Source organism: Hyaena hyaena, unplaced genomic scaffold (assembly GCF_003009895.1).
Source record: "Hyaena hyaena isolate Hyena2069 unplaced genomic scaffold, ASM300989v1 scaffold_313, whole genome shotgun sequence".
Taxonomy (NCBI): domain Eukaryota; kingdom Metazoa; phylum Chordata; class Mammalia; order Carnivora; family Hyaenidae; genus Hyaena; species Hyaena hyaena.
The window spans coordinates 532,488-556,736 of NW_024080945.1; the positions used below are offsets into that span (position 1 = coordinate 532,488).

Consider the following 24,249-nt stretch of genomic DNA (forward strand, 5'->3'; position numbering starts at 1 on the left):
AAAAAAAAAAAAAGAGTCCTTAAATCACAGCACTGGCTACAGCCACATCCATGTGTAGGATGAACAGTTGGAATGTCTTCATTCCCACAGTAATTTATTTTTATAGTATAGGATATTGGGATAAAGTGGGAGGCTGGCAGGCTAGGTGTTTGACATTATCATCTTTGGCTATCACACCCAATAAATCAGCACCTTGGGCCATAATGTTTCATCAGCCCACATGGGTAGATCGGAGATGTAAACTACCCCACCATTAACTTCTCTAGTTGGCTTAGAATCCACACAGGACTGATGCATTGGGCTGTGTCTTTATCAAGCAAACCTAAAATTCATCTGACTTTGCTGGTTCAGATTCTATGTTCAACAACATACCACCTATTTTCACACCTACTCTCTGCATCTTCCCATGAGGCAAAAATGTGATTCGAGCAATCTAGTCCAAGAAATGTTTTGGTATCTTCCATCTTAGTATTTCAGCCTTAAAAATGTAGTTAAATGATCTAGCCAGGAGAGATGAATCTGCTTTTGGCTTCTTGCTTAAAAAAAAAAAAAAAAAGCCTATGAAACTAGCCAAACCTTGGTCCTAGGCAGTGAGGGCCATGCTGTGACCCACCACCCCACCTCCAGTCTACTCTTACCCCCTCATGTTCTGCATGGTTTCTTTTTTTCATGTTAAGAATTATCTGTCAGGGTAACTGCAAAAACTAAATGAGATAAAGGTAATTGGGTTTATCAAACTTCCTGCCACTTGAGACGTAAATGTTCCTCTTCCCCCCTACCCTCACCTCTAGACTTTACCATCCAGATTTAAAAGTTATCAATCAGAAAACTGAGTGTTCATGCTGGATGAGAATTTATTTTGGGTACTCAATGAGACTCTGCATTCTAGGGGAGCAATTTTCTCCTATATCTCAGATATGGAAAAAGAGACCATTCAGTTCAAGAATGCACAGGGTGTTGGGGCGCCTGGGTGAGTCAGTTGACTGAGCGTCTGACTTTGGCTCAGGTCACAATCTTGCAGTTTGTGAATTCAAGCCCCAAGTTGGGCTCTGTGTTGACAGCTCGGAGCCTGGAGCCTGCTTCAGATTCTGTGTCTCCCTCTCTCTGCCCCTCCCCTGTTCATGCTCTGTCTCTCAAAAAGAAATAAACGATAAAAAAAAAAAAAAAAAGAATGTACAGGATGTGACAGGAGGAAAAGAGTTCCTTAAAAAAGATCTGCAAAAAGCCAAAAGACGAATGAGTGAATGAATGAATGAATGAATGAATGAATCCTACAGGTAAAAATTCACAAAGAAAAAAGCCATATCAATTACCCCAAGGCCAAAGTGAGATGGAAAATGAATCCGATACATTGTAGATCGCATGAGAAGGACACACTCAGCCATCACTATGATTGCTAGTCTCAAAGGAATGAAGAGTGAGTATCACAAGAAGCAGTAAAAATGTTTGGGTCGATTAATATTCTGAAGTGATCTTCAGGAGGGGAAAATGGGTGGTAAAACCCATTTTAAGGAACATGATCTTTTGTGAAACTGTCCCAGCTTTTGCAGAAACTCTCTTCACATGAGCCAAATTAAAAATATAAGGCAACCAAAATAAGGAAGCTTCTAGTTCCTGCTCGACTGCATTTTTTCTGCCTCCAGCTGAGAAAGCTGAAATTTCATGTTGCAATTAGAGTTTTTCCCCTTTTGGAGTGCACTTGTGGCTCTGTTGACAGCCCACAGGTGCCCTGACCTTCCTAGGAGGAAAGTGTGGAGATGACACGTGTAAAGCCCCAGCCCATCATCGGGATAGACAGGCGCGCGTGTACATACCTCGTTCAAATTTTAACCGCTGATAAAGCTGAAGCTGGTCCACAGGTACCAAGCAGGCAATCTGAAACCAGAGATATTAAAAAGATGAGGTCTCGGTCATCAGTGGAGCCTAGAATTCCGGCCTTCTACGACCTCTCCTTCTCATCTGGCTTACTTTATAGCAGTGATTCTCCAAATGCTTTTCCTCCCCACCAGTTCACAGGGTAACACAAAGAGCAATTCCAACATCGGCCCCAGTCCCCTGCCACGGCTGGGAGTCGCTACTCAAAGCACCACGACAGGACCCACCGGTCACCTTCTGTTCTTCTGTCAGCAGCTACTAAGACCAGTCAACCAAGCTTTGGGACCACCCCAGTTATTTGTGTACATATACGAAAGATGCTCCTCTTCTCTCCACATTCATTTAAGAAATGTTTAAAAGATTATAGTCCTAGCTTTAGAACCCTAAAAACTAAGATCAGGTAAATAGTGCCTCAGGAATTATGAAAACCTCATTCATCTCCTAGGGAATAGCAATTTTGAAGCAATATAAAAAACATTCCTTTGGACAAAAAAATCACCTCATGGGGCCTTTGGTTGTCATTGATTGCCATCCATGTTGTGGTAGAAAATGCTAAAAGGGTACCTGGGTGGCTCAGTTGGTTGAACATCCAACTTTAGCTCAAGTCATGATCTCACAGTTTGTGACTTCAAGCCCCACATTGAGCTTGCTGCTGTCAGCATGGAGCTGGATTCTGATCTTCTGTCTCCCTCTTTCTGTCCCTCCCTCACTCATGCTCTCTCTCTTTCTCAAAAATAAACATTTTTTTAAAATGTTTTTTTATTTATTTCTAGGAGAGAGAAAGAGACAGCATGAGCAGGGGAGGGTCAGAGAGAGAGGGAATCACAGACTCTGAAACAGGCTCCAGGCTCTGAGCTGGCTGTCAGCACAGAGCCCGACGTGGGGCTCGAACCCACGAACCGTGAGATCATGACCCAAGCGAAAGTTGGACGCTTAACCGACTAAGCCACCCAGGCGCCCCATAATAAACATTTTTTTTTAAAAAAAGAAAGAAAATGCTTAAAATGCTAAAGCTATTTCTTGTGGCTAGACTCCTCTATCTCCACTTCAGATGGCAATATGAACCCAAAGGTTTACTGGTAAGTGACAATGATTCATACCTGGCCAAATGACATTTCAGATTAATCCTTTTAAATTGCATTTCAAAGTCAGATGCAGGAAAAGCCAAATGCTCTTAAACTGGCATTCTAAAAATAATAGTTCCATTGACGTCAACTCTATTGACGTTGCTTAAAAGATATATAACTGAGAAAAGCAAAAGATGTGATGTTAGGCTTCTAAACATTTGGCAAGTTGATACAGGACACAGTCTTAGCCTTAGCAATTCTGACTCTAACACACTGCAGATTCTTTGGTATAAAATATATCTAGATGGAAGTTCCTGAAATAATGAAAGGAAGTCCACTTTAAGAAAACAAGAGTAAAAAAAAAAATGAGGCCGTTAAAAATTGTACATAATACTATTTTTTTTAAAGGTATCCAAACTCTGATCCTCTTCTCCATACACAAAAAATCAATTTGTTTATTTTGCAGGTGAATTTAACTAAGTTAGCCAAAATGTATGAAGGACCACGAAATAGGCAAGTTCGGTCTTCTCCAAGTATGGGAAAACATTAATTTAATTTAATTATAACATTTTTTCTCCAGCTAGGGGGAAAAGGTTGCATTTTAATCTGGTGCCTTAAATAAAGCTCTTGAACAATCACTGTAAAAAAAAATTATGGTTAATTTTATATGATGGGTGTTGTACTATACTTAAAAAAAAAAAAAGTATGGTTAGGCTTTCATTACACTGAAAGCCAGTTTTGTTTCATCTGTTATAATACTACTTGGGCATCTTTCCTAAAAGACAAAGGTGTCTCAAAAACAAACAAACAAAATAAAAAAAAAATAAAACAATAAACAAACAAATCAAAAACCGTCTGAGTTGGAAACAGAAGACGCAAGCAGCCAAAGGCATGGGGGCCATTCAGGAGCCCGAATTCAGTTCCTGACTTAGTTGTTCATTCACTGCAGTTGGAGGACAAATAATCTAATATTACTTCAACTTTTGGGCGAAGGTGACTTGAAGATGCTGTCATCTGGGCCCAAGAGACCTCAGTGAGAATCTATCTTTATTTTCAACCCCCACTTCCAAAAAAGGTCTAATTCTACGGGGCAGCCCTGTATGCGATTCGCCTCCCTCTAAAGTAGTTTCTGGACTGATGAGGAACTTCTTCAAACCCCTCAAAGTCAGCTCCTAAAAATTGTTTGTTTGTTTTCAATGACATGTAATTTATGTAACAGCTGAGTCAAATACAGTTTCTGGAAGACAAAGCAAACAGAAGACGAAGTATTTTAGACACAGGTGAAACGCTAATTGAATAAGTGACACAAATTAATGCAGTGAAAAGTCAACAACAGTAGAGATGGATGTTTAATTTTAAATCAGAAAGATAAATTTCATCATGGGACACATTACTGCCAACAGGGAAGTCAGAGGTCTCTAATTTTTTTTCTTTTTGGTTTCTTACTCTACTTTGAATCTCCTATTTATCATTTTTTAGAGACCAACGATTTTTATGGAATTAAGCCTTAGGAGGGCAAATCAAATTTTTTTCTCTATTGAAATTTGTGATTAAAAAAAAAAAAAGATTAGCTCCATCATACCATTCTCTTCCCAGCCTCCCACCACTTAAATTCGCACTTTCTCCGTATTCTGCTCGATGATCCAGTAACGGTACAGCACTGGCTGGAAGCCTGGGGTACAGATGAGGAAAGGAGACACACAAGCTCCCCTGAAGGAACTTAAATTACTGAGAAGGCAGTAAAGACACATAAGGTGTTTTTTTTTTTTAATCTTCTCCTTGAGGGGAAAAAAAAAATCCATTTCTTGTTCTTACAATTTTTTGGATGTTAAGATTAGACAAGTTTTCCAAAATGTTTCTATTATACCCATGCCTTTAGAGACAGCCAGATCTTGTTAGAAACAACACCAACAAAAACCAAGATGGTCCAAAGTATTAAACTCCCGACTCCATTGCCATTTGGAATAAGTCACTCTTGCGCAAGGTTTTTTATAATTAAAAACTGGAAATAAGTATGTGAGGATAATTATTAAAGGCTCTATCACGTCACAGGTTAAAGGACTACTGCTTTAGAAACAAAACAAAACCCTGAACAATCACAATGACTCTAAAACTGATTGCAAAACTGAAACCCCAACAGGAGAGATTATAAAGAGGTGTCTTGTGATATATAACTCTCCTCTTCCTGCCAAAAAAGAAATTCCAAATTGTTCAAAATCATATCAGAATGTTCCTTTTTAACTTTTCTATTTTGAAATAATTTTAGACTCATGAAGAATTGTAAAACTTGGGTAGAGTTCCTATATCCCATTCTCCCAACTTTTCCTACTGTTAACACCTTATATAACCATGGCTAATAATTAATTTTTTATTTATTTATTTTGGGAGAGAGAGAGCGAGCACGCTCGAGAGGGAGGGGTGCAGACAGAGGGGGAGAGAGATTCCCAAGCAGGCTCCGCGTGGTCAGCGTAGAGCCCGATATGGGGCTCGAACTCACAAACTTTGAGATCATGACCTGTGAGATCAGACTTGAGCAGAAATCTAGCGTCGGATGCTTTAACCAACTAAGTCACCCAGGCGTCCCATAGCTAATAATTAAAATAATGAAATTTATATCGATACAAAACAAACAACCTGCAAGTCTTATTCAAAGGTCAAAAACTGTCCCACTTACGTCTTTTTTTTTTTTTTTTTCAGTCCTAGACCCTGGATTGCATTTACTTGCCATGTCTCTACTTAGCCTTCTCCAATCTGTGGCAATTCCTCAGTTTGTTTTCGACTTTCACAACCCTGATATGTTTGAAGAGTTCAGGCTAGTTATGTTGTATAGTGTTCTCCGATTTGGGTTTGTCTGATGTGTTCTCGTGATTCAGTTGAGGTTTTGCATTTTTGGCAAGAATATCACAGAAGTGATGTTAAGCCATCAGGAGGTATATGAGGACACCCATCTCATTACTGGTGGTGGTGACTTTTTAGCTTGGTCAAGGGGGTGTCTACCAAATTTCTCCACCCTTTGTAATCAGCAAAGGTTTCTTGTAGGGATACATTTTGAGATTCTGCAAATATCCGGTTTCTCATCATACCTTTGCTCCCCTAACTGCTGTATCTATTGATAATTCTTGCTTACAATAGCTATTACTGTGGTAATTACTTAACGACAATCTTCTATTTCTATCCTTCGTTCTGTATTTGTTCGTTAGAATTCTACTATAAGAAAGAGTTGTCCCTTACTTCTCCAAAGAAGACAGCCAGAAGGCCAACCGACACATGAATAAATGCTCAACATCACTCATCACCAGGGAAATACAAATCAAAACCGCAATGAGATACCGCCTCACACCTGTCAGAATGACTAACATTAACAACTCAGGCAACATCAGATGTTGGCGAGGATGTGAAGAAAGAGAATCTCTTTGGCACTGCTGGAGGGAATGTAAACTGGTGCAGCCACTCTGGAAGACAGTGTGGAGGTTCCTCAAAAAATTAAAAATAGAACTACCCTACGACCCAGCAATTGCACTACTAGGGATTAACCCAAGAGATTCAGGAATGCTGTTTCAAAGGGGCACTTGCACCCCAATGTTTATAGCAGCGCTATCGACAATAGCCAAAGTATGGAAAGAGCCCAAATGTCCATCAACAGATGAATGGATAAAGAAGATGTTTTATACACACACACACACACACACACACACACACACACACACACACACTACACAATGGAGTATTACTCGGCAATCAAAAAGAATGAAAACTTGCCATTTGCAACTAGGTGGATGGAACTGGAGGGTATTATGCTAAGCAAAATTAGTCTGAGAAAGACAAATATCATATGACTTCCCTCATAGGAGGAAATTAAGATACGAAACAGATGAACGTAAGGGAATGGAAGCAAAAATAATATAAAAACAGAGAGGGGGACAGAACATAAGAGACTCTTAAATATACAGAAGAGAAGGTGGCTGGAGGGGCTGTGTAGGGAGGATGGGCTGAATGAGTAAGGGGCATTAAGGAATCTGCTCCTGAAACCATTTTTGCACTATATGCTAAGTTGGATGTAAATTTAATATCCAATTAATTAATTAATTAAAAGGCAGCTGTCCCTTCACTCCCATTTACTTATTATCCAGTTATTTATTCAGGTCAGTATGGACTACTGAGATTTTTTTTTATTCAGTGGGTTCTAATCCACTAATAACCAGATCCACACACAAGCCGTAGAAACAAACATTTCTAAGTATGTTCTCAACTATCAAGAGAACGACTGCCTCAGATCAGCAATGAAAAAATTCTTATTTTGATTTAAAGTCTTTTTGCTATTTCTCCTTTGAAATATATACTAATCTGCCTATTCAAGAAATAAAAAAAGTCTCTCTCCTCCTATGAAAAACCACTTTTTCTCATCCTCATCATTCTAGAAATTCTTTCCAAAAAGAAAGAAAATTTAATTAAAAGATAAAATAAGTTTCATTTCATTTTAACAGAACGAGAGCAGTAACACCAGAAGAGTAAGAACAAAAGCTACTAATTGACCATAATCACTATCTTTTTTTCTGCTAAAAATTAACCTGAGGACTCAGTTCCTACTTTGCTGAAAGTCCCCACTTTTCCATTCCACTCCAACTGTAGCCAAGGGTAACCAGGCCCCTCAGAATACACCTAGACATGGGGTGTACACATGGTACACGTGGTGGTGAACAGGATAATCTAATATTCGCAACTGAGAAGAAACTAAAAGGGGCGCCTGGGTGGCTCAGTCCGCTAAGCGTCCGACTTTGGCTCAGGTCATGATCTCGTGGTTGGTGGGTTAGAGCCCCGTGTCGGGCTCTGTGCTGATAGCCAGCTCAGAGCCTGGAGCCTACTTCAGATTCTGTGTCTCCCTCTCTCTCTGACCCTCCCCTGCTCATGCTGTCTCTCTCTTTCTCTATCAGAAATAAATTTTTAAAACACTAAAAAAAATTTTTTTAAAAGAAATGAAAAGTGAGGCACACCTCGTTTACTACATTAGTATGATCATAATTTCTGGGCAGGCCTCACCACCTACACTGACATAAGCCTTACACAAACCAAAGAAGAAAATGAGGGCAGACAGTGGCCTGTTTGCCAGAGAAGCATTTATGCTGAAAGTGGTGTGTTCCCATGATATTGACCACTGGCCAATATTTTGTATATAAAATATTATATGCGATTAAAATATACATTGTCTTTTGGTCAGGAAAATGAAATGATTCAAACATCGAAGGTAGGGGTGGGCTTCAGGTAAGTGCCTCTCGTCAAGGTCTAGAAAGCTAGGACAGAAGACAAAAAAATAAAAACCTACTCTTTAATTGGGTTTGGCCCTTTAAATCCTATTTCTGCTACAGCTGCTTTAAAAAAATGAAAGAGACTAAACAAAGAACACAAGGGACCAGTATACTTGAAGATGGAATTGACCACGAGGAGATCATTATAGCATGTCAAGCCCTTGGCAATTTTTGAGGTGCTATGACTTGCAAAAATACTGGCAATAAAAAAAAAAATAGTCCCAGTTTTATGGATAAGTGCCTTATCACACTTGTACAAAAATTACCAATGTTTCCTATCTCAGCCCAGAAAGTAAGAACTGCCCTTTCTACCAAAGAAAGAAAAGTGGCACATCCACCCATTGAGTGTATTAACCAAGCTCCCATCTCCTCCCCTACAAACAGGATACTGAAACCTGTGGGAGATGATAAGAGGGCGTCACTGCTTAGGAACCAAAAGGCAGGGCCCTCCTGGAAAGTGAAAAAGATGTCAGATGGGGCGCCTGGGTGGCTTAGTCGGTTAAGCGTCCGACTTTCGCTTAGGTCATGATCTCGCGGTTCGTTGGATCGAGCCCCGCGTCGGGCTCTGTGCTGACTGCCAGCTCTGAGCCTGGAGCCTGCTTCGGATTCTGTGTCTCCCTCTCTGTCTGACCCTCCCCTGCTCACGCTGTCTCTCTCTCTCTCTCTCTCTCTCTCCTAGAAATAAATAATTAAAAAAAAAAAGAAAAAGATGTCAGAAGCTGGAAGTCCAGGGCCAGAATTATTCTCACGGTTCCCTGACGGGGGCCGCTTTGGCTATTCTCTTTTCACGTGTTCTACGGCAGCCTCAGTACACCTTCCCACATGGCCCCTGCCTTTCTCCCTCACCTACTCTGTGGGTAAAAGATACGCCCATGTGCACATCCCTGTGACACATTCAACCCATTGTTGCTTATTCTTCTTATACCCGCCTTTAAAGAAGCAGCTTAGAACCAGAAACATTATTCTCCATTTATAAGCACTTTTAATTTTTTCTTAATGTTTGTTTAATTTTGACAGAGAGAGAGTGTGTGTGGAAGTGGGGGGGTCAGAGAGAGAGAGCCAGAGAACCCCAAGTAGGCTCTGCCCTGTTAGCACAGAGCCTGATGTGGGGCTCCAACCCACAAACTGTGAGATCACGACCTGAGTGGAAGTCAGATGCTCAACCAACTAAGCCACCCAGGCACTGCCGTTTATATACAGTTTTATTTTATTTATTTTTAATTTTTTTAAATGCTTTTTTTTAATTTATTTTTAATTTTTTTAAATGCTTTTTATTTATTTCTGAGAGAGAGAGACAGCGTGAGCAGGGGAGGGTCAGAGAGAGAAGGAAATACAGAATCTGAAGCAGGCTCCAGGCTCTAAGCTAGCTGTCAGCACGGAGCCCGACGCGGGGCTCGAACCCACGACCCTTGTGATCATGACCTGAGTCAAAGTCGGACGCTTAACTGACTGAGCCACCCAGGTGCCCCTATATGCAGTTTTAAAGCAAAGCCTTACGTTCTAAAATAAAATTCAACTGGGCACCTCAAAAATATCTATTAACGCCGGCATAGCAGATTCCTTTATCCTTTGTCGCCCCCAGGTTCGACTCTTTTCCCACTAACACACATCGCAGCCAAAGGGAATTATGGACACACTCTGGTCCCTTCTCATGAAGATCTCGAAACGGCAGCAACAGGGCTCTGGCTGCCTGCCTGGGCATCCTCAGCCCCCCGTGCCCCACCTCACACCGTCATGATGGGAAGGAGGAGTGTGAGAGAGACGGCGAGGGGGGGGGGGCTGTGCTGACGCGCAATTTGCGGGGAGCACATGGATCGCTATAATCCCCGCAGCCTTTACTGAAATCATCCCAATAAACATGCACCATGAGTAAAACCCGTATTTAGTTCGCAAACGCAGCTTCAAATTCCTTAGCGCTCCACCGCCCCCCAGTCCGCTCTCCTGGGCCTCCGCGGTGCCCCATCCTGAGGCCCGGCCTGGAGGAATCCTGCAGCCCCCTTTCTTGGCCAGAGCAGGGCCCCCATCCTGGCGCGGGTGCACTGGGGGCTCTAGCGGCAAAATGCAGGCGGGTCACTTCGATGCCCCAGGACCTGGGAGGAGGGCTGGTGGCTGAGAAGCTGCTCCCTGGCCTCCACCACCAGTGGGCAGACAGAGGAAGCCCCATCACTCAGGCCACGTAATGGCAGGTTTGCGCTCGCCACCCGACGTTTACAGGGAGGCCACAGACACACGGCTAGGGCTCCCCCAGCAAGTGGCCGTGTGCTACTACCCCTCCGCTGGGAGGGAAGGGCTCCGTTACTCATCACCGTCAGAACAGGGCCACCACCTCGCACAGAAGGCCTTGCCTGAAGTAACGCTATGGGAGCAAACAATCTGGGTCCCACCTCTCACAACTCCGCGCTGGACACAATTCCTGGATCGAGTCCATGAGGAGAGTCCTGCCACGGCCAGAAGTACCCGACAGCGCAAGGAAGGCCGAGTTTTACTTGTCCGGGGCCCCCAGCGGGATGGCCTCCAGCCACCGCCTCCCATCACCTTGTGTGACATGGAAGAGAAGATGTCCTTTCTACGGTTTCCTCCACATGCCAGTGGTACTTGGGTGGGGCATTAAGTGCTTTGCTAATGAACCTGTTCTGGTCAATAAAAGTCACAGGGCAGAGCCATAGTTGAGAGCTCCCTGGGAAGCGGTAAGAATCAGGCAGGACCCACAGGGGGTGGGAGGCCGAGGCCGGGAACACAGACAACCGTGTGAGCGAGATCTACACTGGAGAGCATTTGGAGAAAAGAGCTTACGCTGCTGGTGTCCCCTGAAGGGGAAGAAATGTTATACTTCCACGCCTTTTAGAAGACAATGAATGATGAGGAACCACATATTGTAACATAAATAGCAGCAGCACAAAGGGAACTTGAGTCTGAACCACCATTACTTTTAACATGCAAAGTATATTTATGCATTATCTGTGTAAACATTTTTTTAAGGCAGGATACGTGCTCACGGAGACAGAGTCCAATCAAGCAATGAGGTGGATAATGCCATTGTGATATACTTGCTCATATCTAAGAGCTGCCTATTATAATAACTGTATAAGAGAAAGCTTGATGTAAAGGAAGCCAGAAAAGAAGATGGTCCAGCACAAGTTCATGTGTATGTGGTATATGCTTTGAAAGGAGTGTTCCCAAGGGTGCCTGGGTGGTTCAGTGGGTTAAGCATCCAGCTCTTGATTTCAGATCAGGTCATGACCTCTTGAGATGGAGCCCCACATTGGGCTCTGCACTGGGCACGGAGCCTATTTAAGATTCTCTCTCTCTCTGTCTCTCTGCCTCTCCACTGCTCACACTCTCTAATTAATTAAAATTAATTTTTAAAAAGGAGTGGCCCCATATAAACTGATAAAGCTACCAAATATCTCTAACATAATACTCTATTCATGTCTCAATTGAAAATGAGAGACTGCCACTACTACTCCCACAATATTTTACTCTACGGGAAAACAAAAGTGGCCAGTTGGTTAAGAACTGTGATTACTGTACATTCGTGCCCATCTTTAGTCAGGCTCTCAGCAGACCAGTGCATACAGAAACGGTCCTTTAATGCCTGGGTGTCTTCTTGCTCATCTAATGGGAAAGAGACTTTGAGGAATTGAAAAAATAACCATAGCTTTTAGTTCGAAGGATGTTTTTATTTTGTTTTGTTTTTCACATATCCGTTGGTAATTTCTAAGGGACACAATGGATTTGTTTGGTTTCCATACAGCCTAAAAGTTAAACCATTCTGAGAGTCAAGCTGGGTGTACAGAGTACCAGGGAGGTGTGAATGAGGATGTACAATGGGGAAGGGTAAGAAATAAGACAGAGGGCAGAATAGCAGGGGAATGTGAAAAGAAAATTCTATACTAAGAAAATTAGAAAAGTCAAACTCTGTTCTAGAGAACTGCAAAACAAACCACGGCCTGTCTCCACTCACTCGCCTGAATACATGGTATTCTAACATTTGATAACCCAAGTGTCCGTGGATAATGGTTACCATCCATTTAAAAGTCTAGAACCCACCAGGCCACTGAACTTTCCGCAATGATGGAGATGCTGTATTCTGTGCTCTCTGATTAGGCCACCACGAGCCACGTGTGGCTACTACTGGGCACCCGAAACATGATTAGTGCAACCAAAGGAATGCAATTTTATTTAAATGTAATTAATTTAAACGTAAGTAGCCACATGGAGCTAGGAGCTACTGAATTGGAGAGCACAAGATCTAGAATACAGGACTGTGGTTCATTTCAAAGGCTTCTGGAAAGTTCATCAAACTATTCATTTCACTTATTTTTAATAGACTTTGCATACATATATTAACTAGGATTTCCTAGGAGACACAGCTCTTGCTGCCTGCTTCATGTCAGGTGTTTGGCTTACTAGAACTATCTGACTTGTTACAGGTTAATGTCACTCTGCTAGATCAGAAGCTGCAGGAGGGCAATGCTGGGCCGGGCTTACTCACCTCTCAATCCTGACGTGACACATGTCACTGCATGCTTAGTAAACATTGCTCACTGATGAGAATATTGGAGAAGCGAATCAAAAAGGAAGCATCTTTTCTAGAATGATGACGTATAGAACAATGCTTCTGAACACTCAAGTCTTATTTTAAAACCCATTTCTAAGTTGTACAAATTAATAGTATCCTTGGTAGCTAACCCAATCTTTCTCCACTTTAATTTCCTTCCACCCCTTTCTGAAACAAAAGTAACCAGTATTTCTCACCTCAGGATTACATATGCATTATTACTTTTTTATCAAAAAATTCAATTATTTCATGAGTTTCCTAAAACGAATCACTTCTAAACCATTATGCATTCCCTTCATTCTTCCCTAAAAATCATTTCAAGCTCACTTGCGCCACCTCGGTGATAGCTAAACATGGGCAACCCAGATGCAGACCAGTTACAAATGGTCTAGTAACATCTTTCCAATTGTTTAGCTTATAAGTCAAAGGATATATATGTAAAAGCATATGCATTTGTAACCAAAGTATATCCCCACACATATACATATCCCCACACATACACTACTGAGTCTCCAAGTCCTTTACCATATAATCTATCTACCTCATTCCACTTTTTTTTTCAATGTTTATTTATTTTTGAGAGACAGAGAAAGCACAAGCAGGGGAGGGGAGGAGAGAGAAGGAGACGCAGAATCCGAAGCAGGCTCTAGGCTCTGAGCTGCCAGCACAGAACCCGATGTAGGATTTGAACCCATGAGCCATGAGATCATGACCTGAGCTGAAATCAGTTGCTTAACCGACTGAGCCACCTCAGGCGTCACCTACCTCATTCCAGTCTCAAAGCCAAGTGGTTATGGTGGTCAGAAAGAACCCGATTAGAATTTCAGCTCTTCTACTTTTTAGATATGCACTCTTGGGCAAATTACTTAAACCCTCTGGGCTCCCATTTCCTAAGTTTTGGTGAAAGGATTAGATGGTAGACCAGATATGAATGTATCCGGAAGAACTAACACACAGCAGGCGTACTTTGTTTGCTGAATGAATAACTGATTTCTTCTGTTTCTTGGGCCCTCTTTCCTAGGCTTACAAACTTCCCAAAAATGGGCAAGAGCTGGTTATCCTCTTATTTAAAGTGAGCATGACCTGAAGATTAAAAGCAGATTCAAGGGCAAGCTACTGATCAGGGACTGAAGAAACAAAGCAAAGAGATACATCACAGTCTTAAGAAAATGGGAGAACTCATTTAAAAAAGACATTCCTGATCCCCGACAAAGATCAAACGAAACTCCTGTGGAAACGGTCTGACTCAGTCTACCTTTGTAGATGGCACTAGTTTATAATGTCTATAACTGGTTGAAATTGGTCATCTGTTTGTCTTTCAACTATTAAAGACCACAAGACCACTCATTATTCAGCAACCACCATTATTCATCCTGAACCACCAAATGTGCTTTCTAGCACCTTCGCCCATTCTAGAGCTTCTCCAACACTCAGACAGCATTTATAAATAGATCTGAGGTACAGCTTGAACAGCTTATATGAAGAATCCATAGGTACGTAAAAATCAAGTATTCCTTTAAAAAGTTAGCCTCTGTATTTTTTTCTAGACCCCCTGGTAGGGAAGTACGTAGTCAAGGTCCTACGGGATAAGGTCAACAGGAAAGAGGGAAGGGCATGGCCCTCGTCCGTACCTCCGCTTCCTTCAGGATCCCATGGCTGAGGCACACCGTGTCAGGGCAAGAGATGGGAGACCCACACCCCTCTCGGATCGCCAGCTGCAGGTACTGTTTCAAGCACTAGAAGTCAAGAAGACAAAAGACAATTACCCATCACATTACAGTAGCACAAAGGTTACGTAACCACCGCAGCCTCTTCTTCCTTCACTGGCAGTCCTGGGGCTCTGGGACTCGGGAACATCAGTTATCCCAAGTGTGAAAGGTAAGAGCCGTCACTTCGGAATGAATGTGAGACAGGGCATTAATTATGTATGACCTCGATATATTGTTTATTCAACAAGGCAACAAGTCAAATTCCTGTATGCTCACACCTTTTATCCCCCATAGGTTTGGCAAAGAAAAACCACTCTTTTGCACTAATGGCAAATGCCTTCTTAATATTTTTTTCTTTTCTTTTCTTTTCTTTTTTTTAACTCCTATGACTTCTTTATTCCATTTTTACTTAGTGGTCCTTTCCCTCACAGTTTTCCCCAAAGTAGAACCCTGTGACTCTCATGTGGAGCAGGCTAAACAGAATCAAAATACAGCTGATCCTTTAACAACACGGGTTTGAACTGCATGGGTCCACTGACACGCAGGGTTTTTTCAATAAGTACAGTACAGTACTATAAATGCATTTTCTCTTGTGATTTTGTTAATATCTTCTGAAACTTACTTTATTGCAAGAATAAAGTATAAAATACATATTACATACAAAATACGTGTTAATCAACTGTTTATGTTATCAGTAAGTTTTCTGGTCAACAGTAGGCTAATTTTCGGGGGAGTCAAGTTATACGTGGATTTTCAACTGTGTGGGGTGGGGTGTTGGGAGCCCTAACCCCTGTGTGGGCCACGGGCCAATTGTAAAATTAAGGCACTGACTTACATAGGAACACTCTTAATAGCAAATACAGCTGGGAAATATAATGGTAAGGACCATTTAGCAGAATGAGACCTTCCCAAAACTGTGGGCTTTGGGGGATGTTATGGTGAGGAGGTCTGAGTAAAACCTGGGGAAAGAAGAAATTGGATTAAAAAAAAAACAACAGAAAGAAGAGGGATAATACCAAGAACAAACTTCATATTCTCACTCTTGCACATGGATCATGGGTAGTGGGTGAAGATGAGGTCAGACAGAAGGCAGGAGAGGGGCTGCCAGCATTATGGAAACCTCTGACTCCCCCTTCTCCCTCCCAACCGAGCCCAACACCACCCACAGGAGACTAAGGGCCACAGTTCCAGAAGACAGAACTCTTAGGAAATCCAGATGTTGACTCCGCAATTTCTACTAGTTTGCTCATAATTGGTGAGCTCTTTTCTGTCTGCATGATGAAAAAAAGGTCAAGCACTCACGTTGGAAGAAGACATCCCAAAAATACATAAGCTGGTCGATGAATTAATGATTCTTATAAAGTGGTGATCATTTAAAACTGAGTTCAGATTTTTCAAACTTACAGATTTATATATCAACCTGCTACATTAAAAATATTACTATTGTACCAGTCTTTTATAAAAGCTTAACTACTGGGGCAGGAGTTCAGTCGGCTAGGCATCCGACTCTTGATTTCAGCTCAGGCCATGATCTCAGGGTTCGTGAGTTTGAGCCCCACATTGGGCTCTGTGCTGACAGTGCAGAGCCTGCTTGGGATTCTTTCTCTCCCTCCTCTCTCTGCCCTTTGCCCTCCCCCTGCCCCTGCTCACAGGCACGCATCCCACTCCCTCTCTCTCAAAATAAATAAACATTAAAAAAAGTCTTAATAGGGGCGCCTGGGTGGCTTAGTCGGCTAAGCGTCCGACTTTCGCTTAGGTCATGATCTCGCGGTTCGTGGGTTCGAGCCCCGCGTCGGGCTCTGTGCTGACTGCCAGCTCAGAGCCTGGAGCCTGTTTCAGTCTGTGACTCCCTCTCTCTCTGACCCTCCCCTGCTCATGCTGTCTCTCTCTCTCTCTCCTAGAAAAAAAAAAAGTCTTAATATCAAATAAATTCTATGGTCAGAATACTGATGCCATAATTGTGAACCTATTCTGAACCCAATTATAAATGGTCACTTTATAAATTATGCTAAATTCATACACTGGAATGCTTGAGCAATCATGAAAAATATTTTCAAATGACGTTTAAAGACATGGGGAAATGCTCATGATTCAGTATGAACTGGAAAAGAAAAGATGATGTGGTATGAACGGGAGACTACAAGATAGCTGGGAAGAGGGGTCCTCCCATAGTGAACTGCAGTACAGGTGCTGTGTTTTAGCTCTTATTTTCTTGTTAGAGACAAGGGTGAACCATCACTTGCTCTAGAAGTTACTATGCTAAATGCGGTCTCTTGTACCAAGAAGGGGAAGCACACGAGAACTGGAGCCAGGAAATACGGGGAAGAATTCCAGCGCACAGGCCACACTCAAGAGGAGCATCAAAGCTGGCTCACAGAAAGGAGAGTCACACCAAGGGGCAAATGAGTCAATGACACCAAGGCCTGTCCATCGGCTCTCAGCCTGAGGTCCCCTCTGCCATCCCTCTGCCACACAGACTCCAGTGTGACCGCCTTGATACCCATGGCTGCCACCCGAGATTGAAGCAGAGAGACTCTGAAAACGTACAGTTTCTGGGCTCACGGGGAAGGCGACTGAGGAAACGAAGTGAACGGTGCCGTGAACACCTGTTGGAATATCTGGGCCCTAGTCATGGTTCCGCTCGACCAGGTGACGAGAGGAAAGTTACTTAAACTGCTCCCCAGACTCTCTTCTCTCAATTGAGAATGAACAGCAACAACAATACCTGTTATGGTTACCTCACAAGGCTTACAACCCTCGTACACACAAACACAAACCTGGATTTTGTATATGGGAACCCTATGAAAACACTTGAATTGCAGAGTATTTGGTTTTATTTCTACCTCCATGTGATCTTAGACTTTCTATCAGAAGCTTTCTGGGGAAATGTTAATCCTTTGACCTTCTGAGATTACCCTTTCTCCACTCCCTGCAGAGAACCGGTTAAGCCACCGCAGTATAGAGCTCCATAAACAGAACAGATATTTGTGACAGAACATCATACACACCTCTATCCAAGTCTCTCCTCAGAACTGTCTGCATTCAGGGGCGCCTGGGTGACTCAGTCAGTTAAGTATCTGACTTCACTTCAGGTCATGATCTCACGGGTCGTGGGTTCGAGTCCTGTGTCTGGCTCCGTGCTGACGGCTCAGAGCCTGGAGCCTGCTCTGGATTCTGTGTCACCCTGTCTCTGCCCCTCCTCAACTCATGCTGTATCTCTCTCTCTCAAAAATAAATAAACATTAAAAAAATTTTTTTAAATAACTATCTGCATCTATTGAAAAAGCTTAGCATTAAAGAGAAACTATAGCGACTATGTGAGTCTTTACAGGCAAAAAGAAAAAAAATCATTTCAATGCACATTGCAAACTTGTGAAATTGAAATCTAAGCTTTCCCAAGAGTTTATAATAGATCTTATTTTTTTGTATTTTTTTAAGTTTATTTCTTTTGAGAGAAAGAGCGAGCAAGCAAGGGAGGGGCAGAGAGAGAGAGGGAGAGAGAGAATCCCAAGCAGGCTCTGCACTGTCAGCACAGAGCCTGATGTGATGCTTGACCCCACAAACTGTGAGATCATGACCTGAGGTGAGATCAAGAGTAAGACACTTAACCAATTGAGCCACCTAGGTGCCCCTATAATTGATGTCCTATTTGTTAATGTAATGTTCTTAGGTATCACAACCACGACACATAAACCCAGTGATTTCTCAAGCTGTCATCAAGGACTCTTGTGGCCACAATATTATGTGAACTATGATTTAAAAAATTATTTTATGTCTTTTTTTTTTTTTTTTGAGAGATAGAGACAGAGAGAAAGTGGGGGAGGGATAGAGAGAGAGGGAGACACAGAATCTGAAGCAGGCTCCAGGCTCTGAGCTGTCAGCACAGAGCCCGATGTGGGGTTCGAACCTACGGACTGTGAGATCATGATCTGAGTCGAAGTCTGACACTTAATCGACTGAACCACCCAGGCGCCCCAATGTGAACTATGATTTTAAGAGAGAAGTTAAAGCTGTCCTCACTGACGACAGGATAGCCTACATGCCCCCCCCCCCCATTTTGTTTTTAATTCTAAGAAACACTGGTCTGAGACAGAGATGTGTAATGTTAGGCTATCAAGTATCGCGATGACACAGGTACCTGACTCCCCATTGCTGTGAGCCTGCATTTCTCGTCAAAGAGAAAGAAGGACAATAAGACCTGGTTATTGTTTCTTGTTGAATTTTCAAGCATCTTTGGTCCATTACGTGTCTTCCGTTACCTTTCACTAAAAATTTAACCTCAAACCCTCCCTCTCTTCCTCAAGACCTCTGGCTGAAGCACAAAAGAACTAAAATCATTCATAGGAACTACCCCTTACCCCCGGCACCGTGCACATTACACAAACCAAACATAAGCAAATGGTTAACAATTCTGGAAGAAACTGGCATCTAGACCATAAATGAAGGCAGAAAGAAAGAGAAAAAAGAAAACTACCATCATGGAGTTACATTAAGAAACAAGAATGACATTTCCAGGCAGACAGCCTCTCCTCCGTTGTCCTGCCCACCGCTCCCTTGTGGTATATTCTATAAACTTCTCTCTCCTTGGTTCTTTGGCCTCAGGTGAATCCTTTCACTGCCCGCGCCTGGGGCCTCCACCCAGTGGTCACCCCCTGTGTGGGCCCCCCCCGGGGAACCTCTGCCACGACGGGGCCAAGGCCCTCCCCGGGTCCTGGGGACGTTCCCTGGTGGCCCGACTTAGCGGTCCTTGCAGAACTGACCACCTTCCGCCAAGGTTACTCCCGGGAGAGGATCCGAAGCCCCAGGAGGAAATAGCCAGAGGCCTAGGCCCAAAAGGGTGAGGGCTTTGCCCTCTCACCCTTCAGAGGGGTCCTGCCCTCCCTCTTCTTTCTCTCGGCAGCCTTCCGAGGCTTCCCCCTAATACTCCTCAGACAACTGAAGGTCTCTGGCCAGGGCGGCTCCCAGGTGGGGCCTGAAGGTCTGAGGGTGAACCTGTCGGCCTGTCCCCCACCCTGTGAGGGTGAAGGACCCCTCTTCTCTCCCTCTCCAAGGGCTCCATTCCCAGCGTGTGGCACAGCCGGCAGCTCAGCCAGGGAGCATCCACACGCGTCGTGGACTCAAGGCTGACTTGCGGCCGCCTCGCTTCTTTCAGGCCCCCACGGTTCCCTTCGCTCCCAAGGATCTGGCCACCATCTTGATCTGCAGCCAAGATCCGTCCCTACACGTCTGAGTGTCCCCCATGGTTCCACAGATGAATGAAGATTCACCAAGGATTCAAGCCCACACCATGAGGGTCCCTTCCCGCTGTGTCCCGTGGACCTGGGCACCACAGAGTTTCACCTAGCTCGCCTATCAGCACGTTAACTAGTACCGTGCTCTGGTCTTTAATTGCACAGAACCCAATGGACAGACACATTTAGGTGGGGATGGCGTGTCTATCCCCACACCCCCACCCCTTCTGGCATGAAGCAGCCAGTGAAGAGGATACCTCCCCCCAAATGCCAAAGATCTGTCATTGTCCATCTGTCTGGGGGGAACGCGGAGAATGCCTTTAGGCAATAGGCTTGAGCAACGGAAGCCTGGGTGAGGGTAAAGGGCCCATGGTGACCACTGAACAAACAGGCTCAAAACAGCCAGAGGCCCTAACTGACCAATGGGCTACTTGCAACCGAGCACAGGCATGAAAAAAGGAAAATTCCAGATGTTCCCATAGCCCTCACCTCTCCCGCTTAATGACAGCCCCACCACCTCCCCTGCCTCCTGGCAGACCATCTCTCCTTTGCAGTATATTCAATAAACTCTTATCTCCTTTTAAAAATATTATATTCCATTAAGCAATAGCATTAAACAGATACCCCAATATGCAATTTTCATAACAGCTAATAAATTCTAAAGGAAATGTTTTAAACAGAACTTTTTGAAAATACTGATGACCTGAAAAAGGAAACAGTTTTTTCTCTGAAATAGTTGACATTCCACATAATATGGTAGAACACAGAAACATGTTCAGGCCCTGAAGCGTCACATAGAAGAACAAGGATTGTTCTCGGGGCACCTGGGGGGCTCAGTCGGTTACGCATCCGACTTCAGCTCAGGTCATGATTTCACGGTGCTTGAGTTCCAGCCCCGTGTCAGGTTCTGCGTACAGTTCAGAGGCTGCTTCCGATACTGTGTCTCCTTCTCTCTCTGCCCTTCCCCCCCTCACACTCTGCCGCTCTCTCAAAAGTAAATACACATTAAAAAAATTTTTTTCAAGTAATAAGGATTGTTCTCTCCCCCAAAGCCTCTCCTTGCTCTGCATTCTCTCTCTGTGAATGGCACATGCATCCACCAAGCTGTGACACCCAGCAATGGATGGCTCCTCTTCTCTTACCCCTGTACCCAGTAAATGCCTAGGAGCTGTCTCCACCCGGCTGTGTAACACGCCCTCACAGCTACCAGAGCTTCTGAAGCCCCTGCCCCAACATACCTGCTTCCCCATCTCAGTAAATGGAGCCAAGTACCCAGTTACTCGGCCAGAACAAAAACGAAGACATCCCCGATTCCTCTTTTTCTCAAATGCGACAACCAAAACGTGCCGCACATCTGGACATTTCCCACCACTGCAAGGCCACGCCTTTCGAAGACCGTGGCAACAGCTTCCCTGCTGGTCTCCACTCCACCCCGCAGCCAAGGTGCTCTTTACACACCTTTCTAAAATATCAATCATGTCTTATTCTCCTGCCCCAACCCCCCAATGAGTGTGCATCTCATGTAGTCGGCCTCTCCAACTCCTTCCCACGGCTCGTGGGTATTACCTGTTCTAGCTCCCAGCTACTGCTCTGAGCTCATTTCTACCACATTCCGCCTTTGCTCTGGGAAGAGGAAACTGCTCGCTACATGTCAGACCTGCTCCTGAAGAAGGTCTCTCGTGATTTATGCCACGTCTTCTCCCTGGGATGTCCTTCCCCCAGACGGTGCGGTCTCACATCCTTCAGTCTCTGCTGAGTGTCACCTCCCCAGACAGGCCTCACTGCCCAAAAAGGCCAACCTTCCCTCCCCATCAGGCCTTACTTTTCTTCACAGCACTTACTATTACTTATGTATCATCTTGCTGTCTCCCTAGAACTTCAGCTCAAAGTACAGGGACATGGTCTTATTCTCTGATGGACCCCAAAACACAGGTAGGAGCTACTTACAGGACACATTATTACATGACTTAATCCACTGCGAAGTCCTACCCATCCCTTTTCCTAAGTATTGATTAGGACTGTTGACGTCTCTCAGTCTCTTCTGCCCCGACCCTACGCCACTTTCCATCCATTACCTCTTACCTGGGCTTCGGCCTTAGCTCATCTCTTAGTCTTCCCGTATCTGTTTTTGCCTCCTTCTCATTAATTCTCCACACTGCTGGCAAAAGGAACTTTTATAAAATCTAAATCTGAGGGGCGCCCTGGTGGCTCAGTCAGTTAAGCGTCCAACTCTTGATTTCGGCTCAGGTCATGATCTCACAGTTCACGGGATCGAGCCCCTAGTCGGGGGCTGCACTTGGTGCAGAGCCTGCTTCGGATTCTCTCTCTTAAAATAAATAAACCAAAAAAAAAAAATCTAAACCTGATCCCTTCTGTCACCTGCTTAAAACCTTCTAAGACTGAAAACACTCTTTGCGTCTCCTTTGTAGCACTTCTTACAATTAGGACTTAAAAATTAGGTGTATATAATTACATACCTTCGAAAATCTCTCTCCATGCAGAACTGACAGTTCACTCTGTCAGCATTACCAGAAATCTCAACCTTTAGATTTCTTTGATGAAAACCTTGTCTCTAGGATAATCCTGTCACCATTAACAAATAATTAGGGCAGGAGGATTTTCACATGGGCTAGTCAGATAAGGCAATAGGTTCCTAGCAGAGGGCAGAGCCTTGAAAGGATAGAAGACAGGTATGCTTTTGGTAGATAAGAAACACTGCAAACTAATGGACACTAATGGGCTAGGGCAGCTGTGATACTGTCACTTATAATAAGAAATACAAATACATTCTTCCTATTTCTAGCACAGAGCATCTAAAACCCTTGGAATCTTCAGAGTAGCTAGAGATAAAGGCATCTTTTGGGTTAACGAGGTGACATTGGGATGCCCCTGGGTCACATGCAGGCTAAAGGCACCAACCTGTGAGTAGAGGGCTGGAACTTTTAGTCCCACCCATCGAGCTCCAAGGAGGGGAGAGAGGCTGGAGGTTACATCACTGGCCATTGGTGAATGATTCAATCAGTCACACCTATGTAAGGAAGCCTCCATAAAAACCCAAAAGGCTGGTTTCAGAGGGCTTACTCGTTGGTGAACACAGAGATTTGGTAAGAGTGATGCACTTAGGAGGATGCGGAAGCTTTGTGCCCTTCCCCCACACCTCGCCCTATGCATGTCTTCCTTCTGGGTGTCCCTGAGTCCTACCCTTTTATAATAAACCAGTAATCTAGTAAGTAAAATGCTTCTCCCAATTCTACTAGCAAATTAATTGAAGCCAAGGAGGCAGTCATGGGAACCCCTGACTTACAGCCAGTTGATCAAAAGTGCAGTTAACAACCTGGGCTTGCGATTGGCACCCAAAGCTGGGAGACTTCTTTGATCCAGGCTTGTCTGGATAAATGTCTATTTGGATCCTTTGCCCTTTAATTGGGTGATTTGTGGTTTTATTATTATTGAGTTATAAGAGTCCTTTGTATACTCTGCAGGGGTCCCATATCAGATACAGTTAGCAAATATTTTCTCCCAAGTTGTGGCTTATCTTTTCATGTTCTTGAGGATGTCCATCGTAAAGGATTTTAATTTTGATGAAGTCCAATTTTTTTCTTTTGTGCACACTTTGCCTAATTCAAGGTCATGAAATTTTTTCTATTTCCCATATTTTCTTCTAAGAGTTTATAAGTTTAGCTCCTACAGCTGAGTATAATCCATCTGAGTTAATGTTTGTCCACGGTCTGAAGAAACAGTCCATTTTCATTCTTTGGCCAATGGATATCCAGTTATCCTAGCACCATTTATTGAAAAACTCTTCTTTCCCCCCTTTGAATTGCCTTGGCATGCCTGATGGAAATCAATTGAAATGAACATGAGAATTTACTTCTGGAACTGTCAATTCTATCCCACTGATTGACTGGTCTACCCTTATGACAGTGCTACATAGTTCTGACTGTAACATAGTGCTACAGTAAGTTTGAAATCTGGAAGAGAGTTCTCCAACTTTATTCTTTTACAAGATTGTTTTGACTACTCTAGGACCCTCAATTTTCCATATGAAATTCAGGATAAGCTTTTCGGTTCCTACAAAGAAGATCTTTGGGATTTCGATAGGAATTCTGTCTGCAGATCCACTTTACTGCCATTTTAACGATACAAACTTACCTTGTGTATTGTGCTTCACAGATACTACATTTTTTTACTCATTGAAGGCTCTTAGCAACCCTGTGCTGAGCAAGTCAGTCAGTGCCATTTTTCCAACAGCATTTGCCCACTTGATGTCTCTGTGTCACATTTTGGTGATTCTCGTCATATTTCAAACCTTTTCATTATTATTGTATTTGTTATGGTGATCTGTGATTGGTGATTATGACTTGCTGAAAGCTCAGAGGATGGTTAGCATTTTTTGCCATAAAGTATTTTATTGTTGTTGTTGTTTTGCTTCTTTTGTTATGAGAGAGAGAGAGAGACAGAGAGAGAGAGAAAGCAAGCACACAAGCAGGGGAGAAGCAGAGG

General features: G+C 43.5%; 1 protein-coding gene across 5 annotated transcripts in view; it reads right to left on the minus strand.

Moving 5' to 3' along the window:
• RNF144B (ring finger protein 144B) overlaps positions 1-24,249 on the minus strand; it is a 103,115-nt gene that overhangs the window by 34,730 nt on the left and 44,136 nt on the right. For all 5 annotated transcript variants that reach the window (XM_039248592.1, XM_039248594.1, XM_039248590.1 and 2 more), the window contains exons 3-4: positions 14,438-14,542; positions 1,815-1,875 (exon numbers count right to left, since the gene is read on the minus strand). In XM_039248592.1, coding sequence (XP_039104523.1) covers positions 1,815-1,875; positions 14,438-14,542 — 166 coding nt within the window. The remainder of the gene's footprint in view (positions 1-1,814; positions 1,876-14,437; positions 14,543-24,249) is intronic.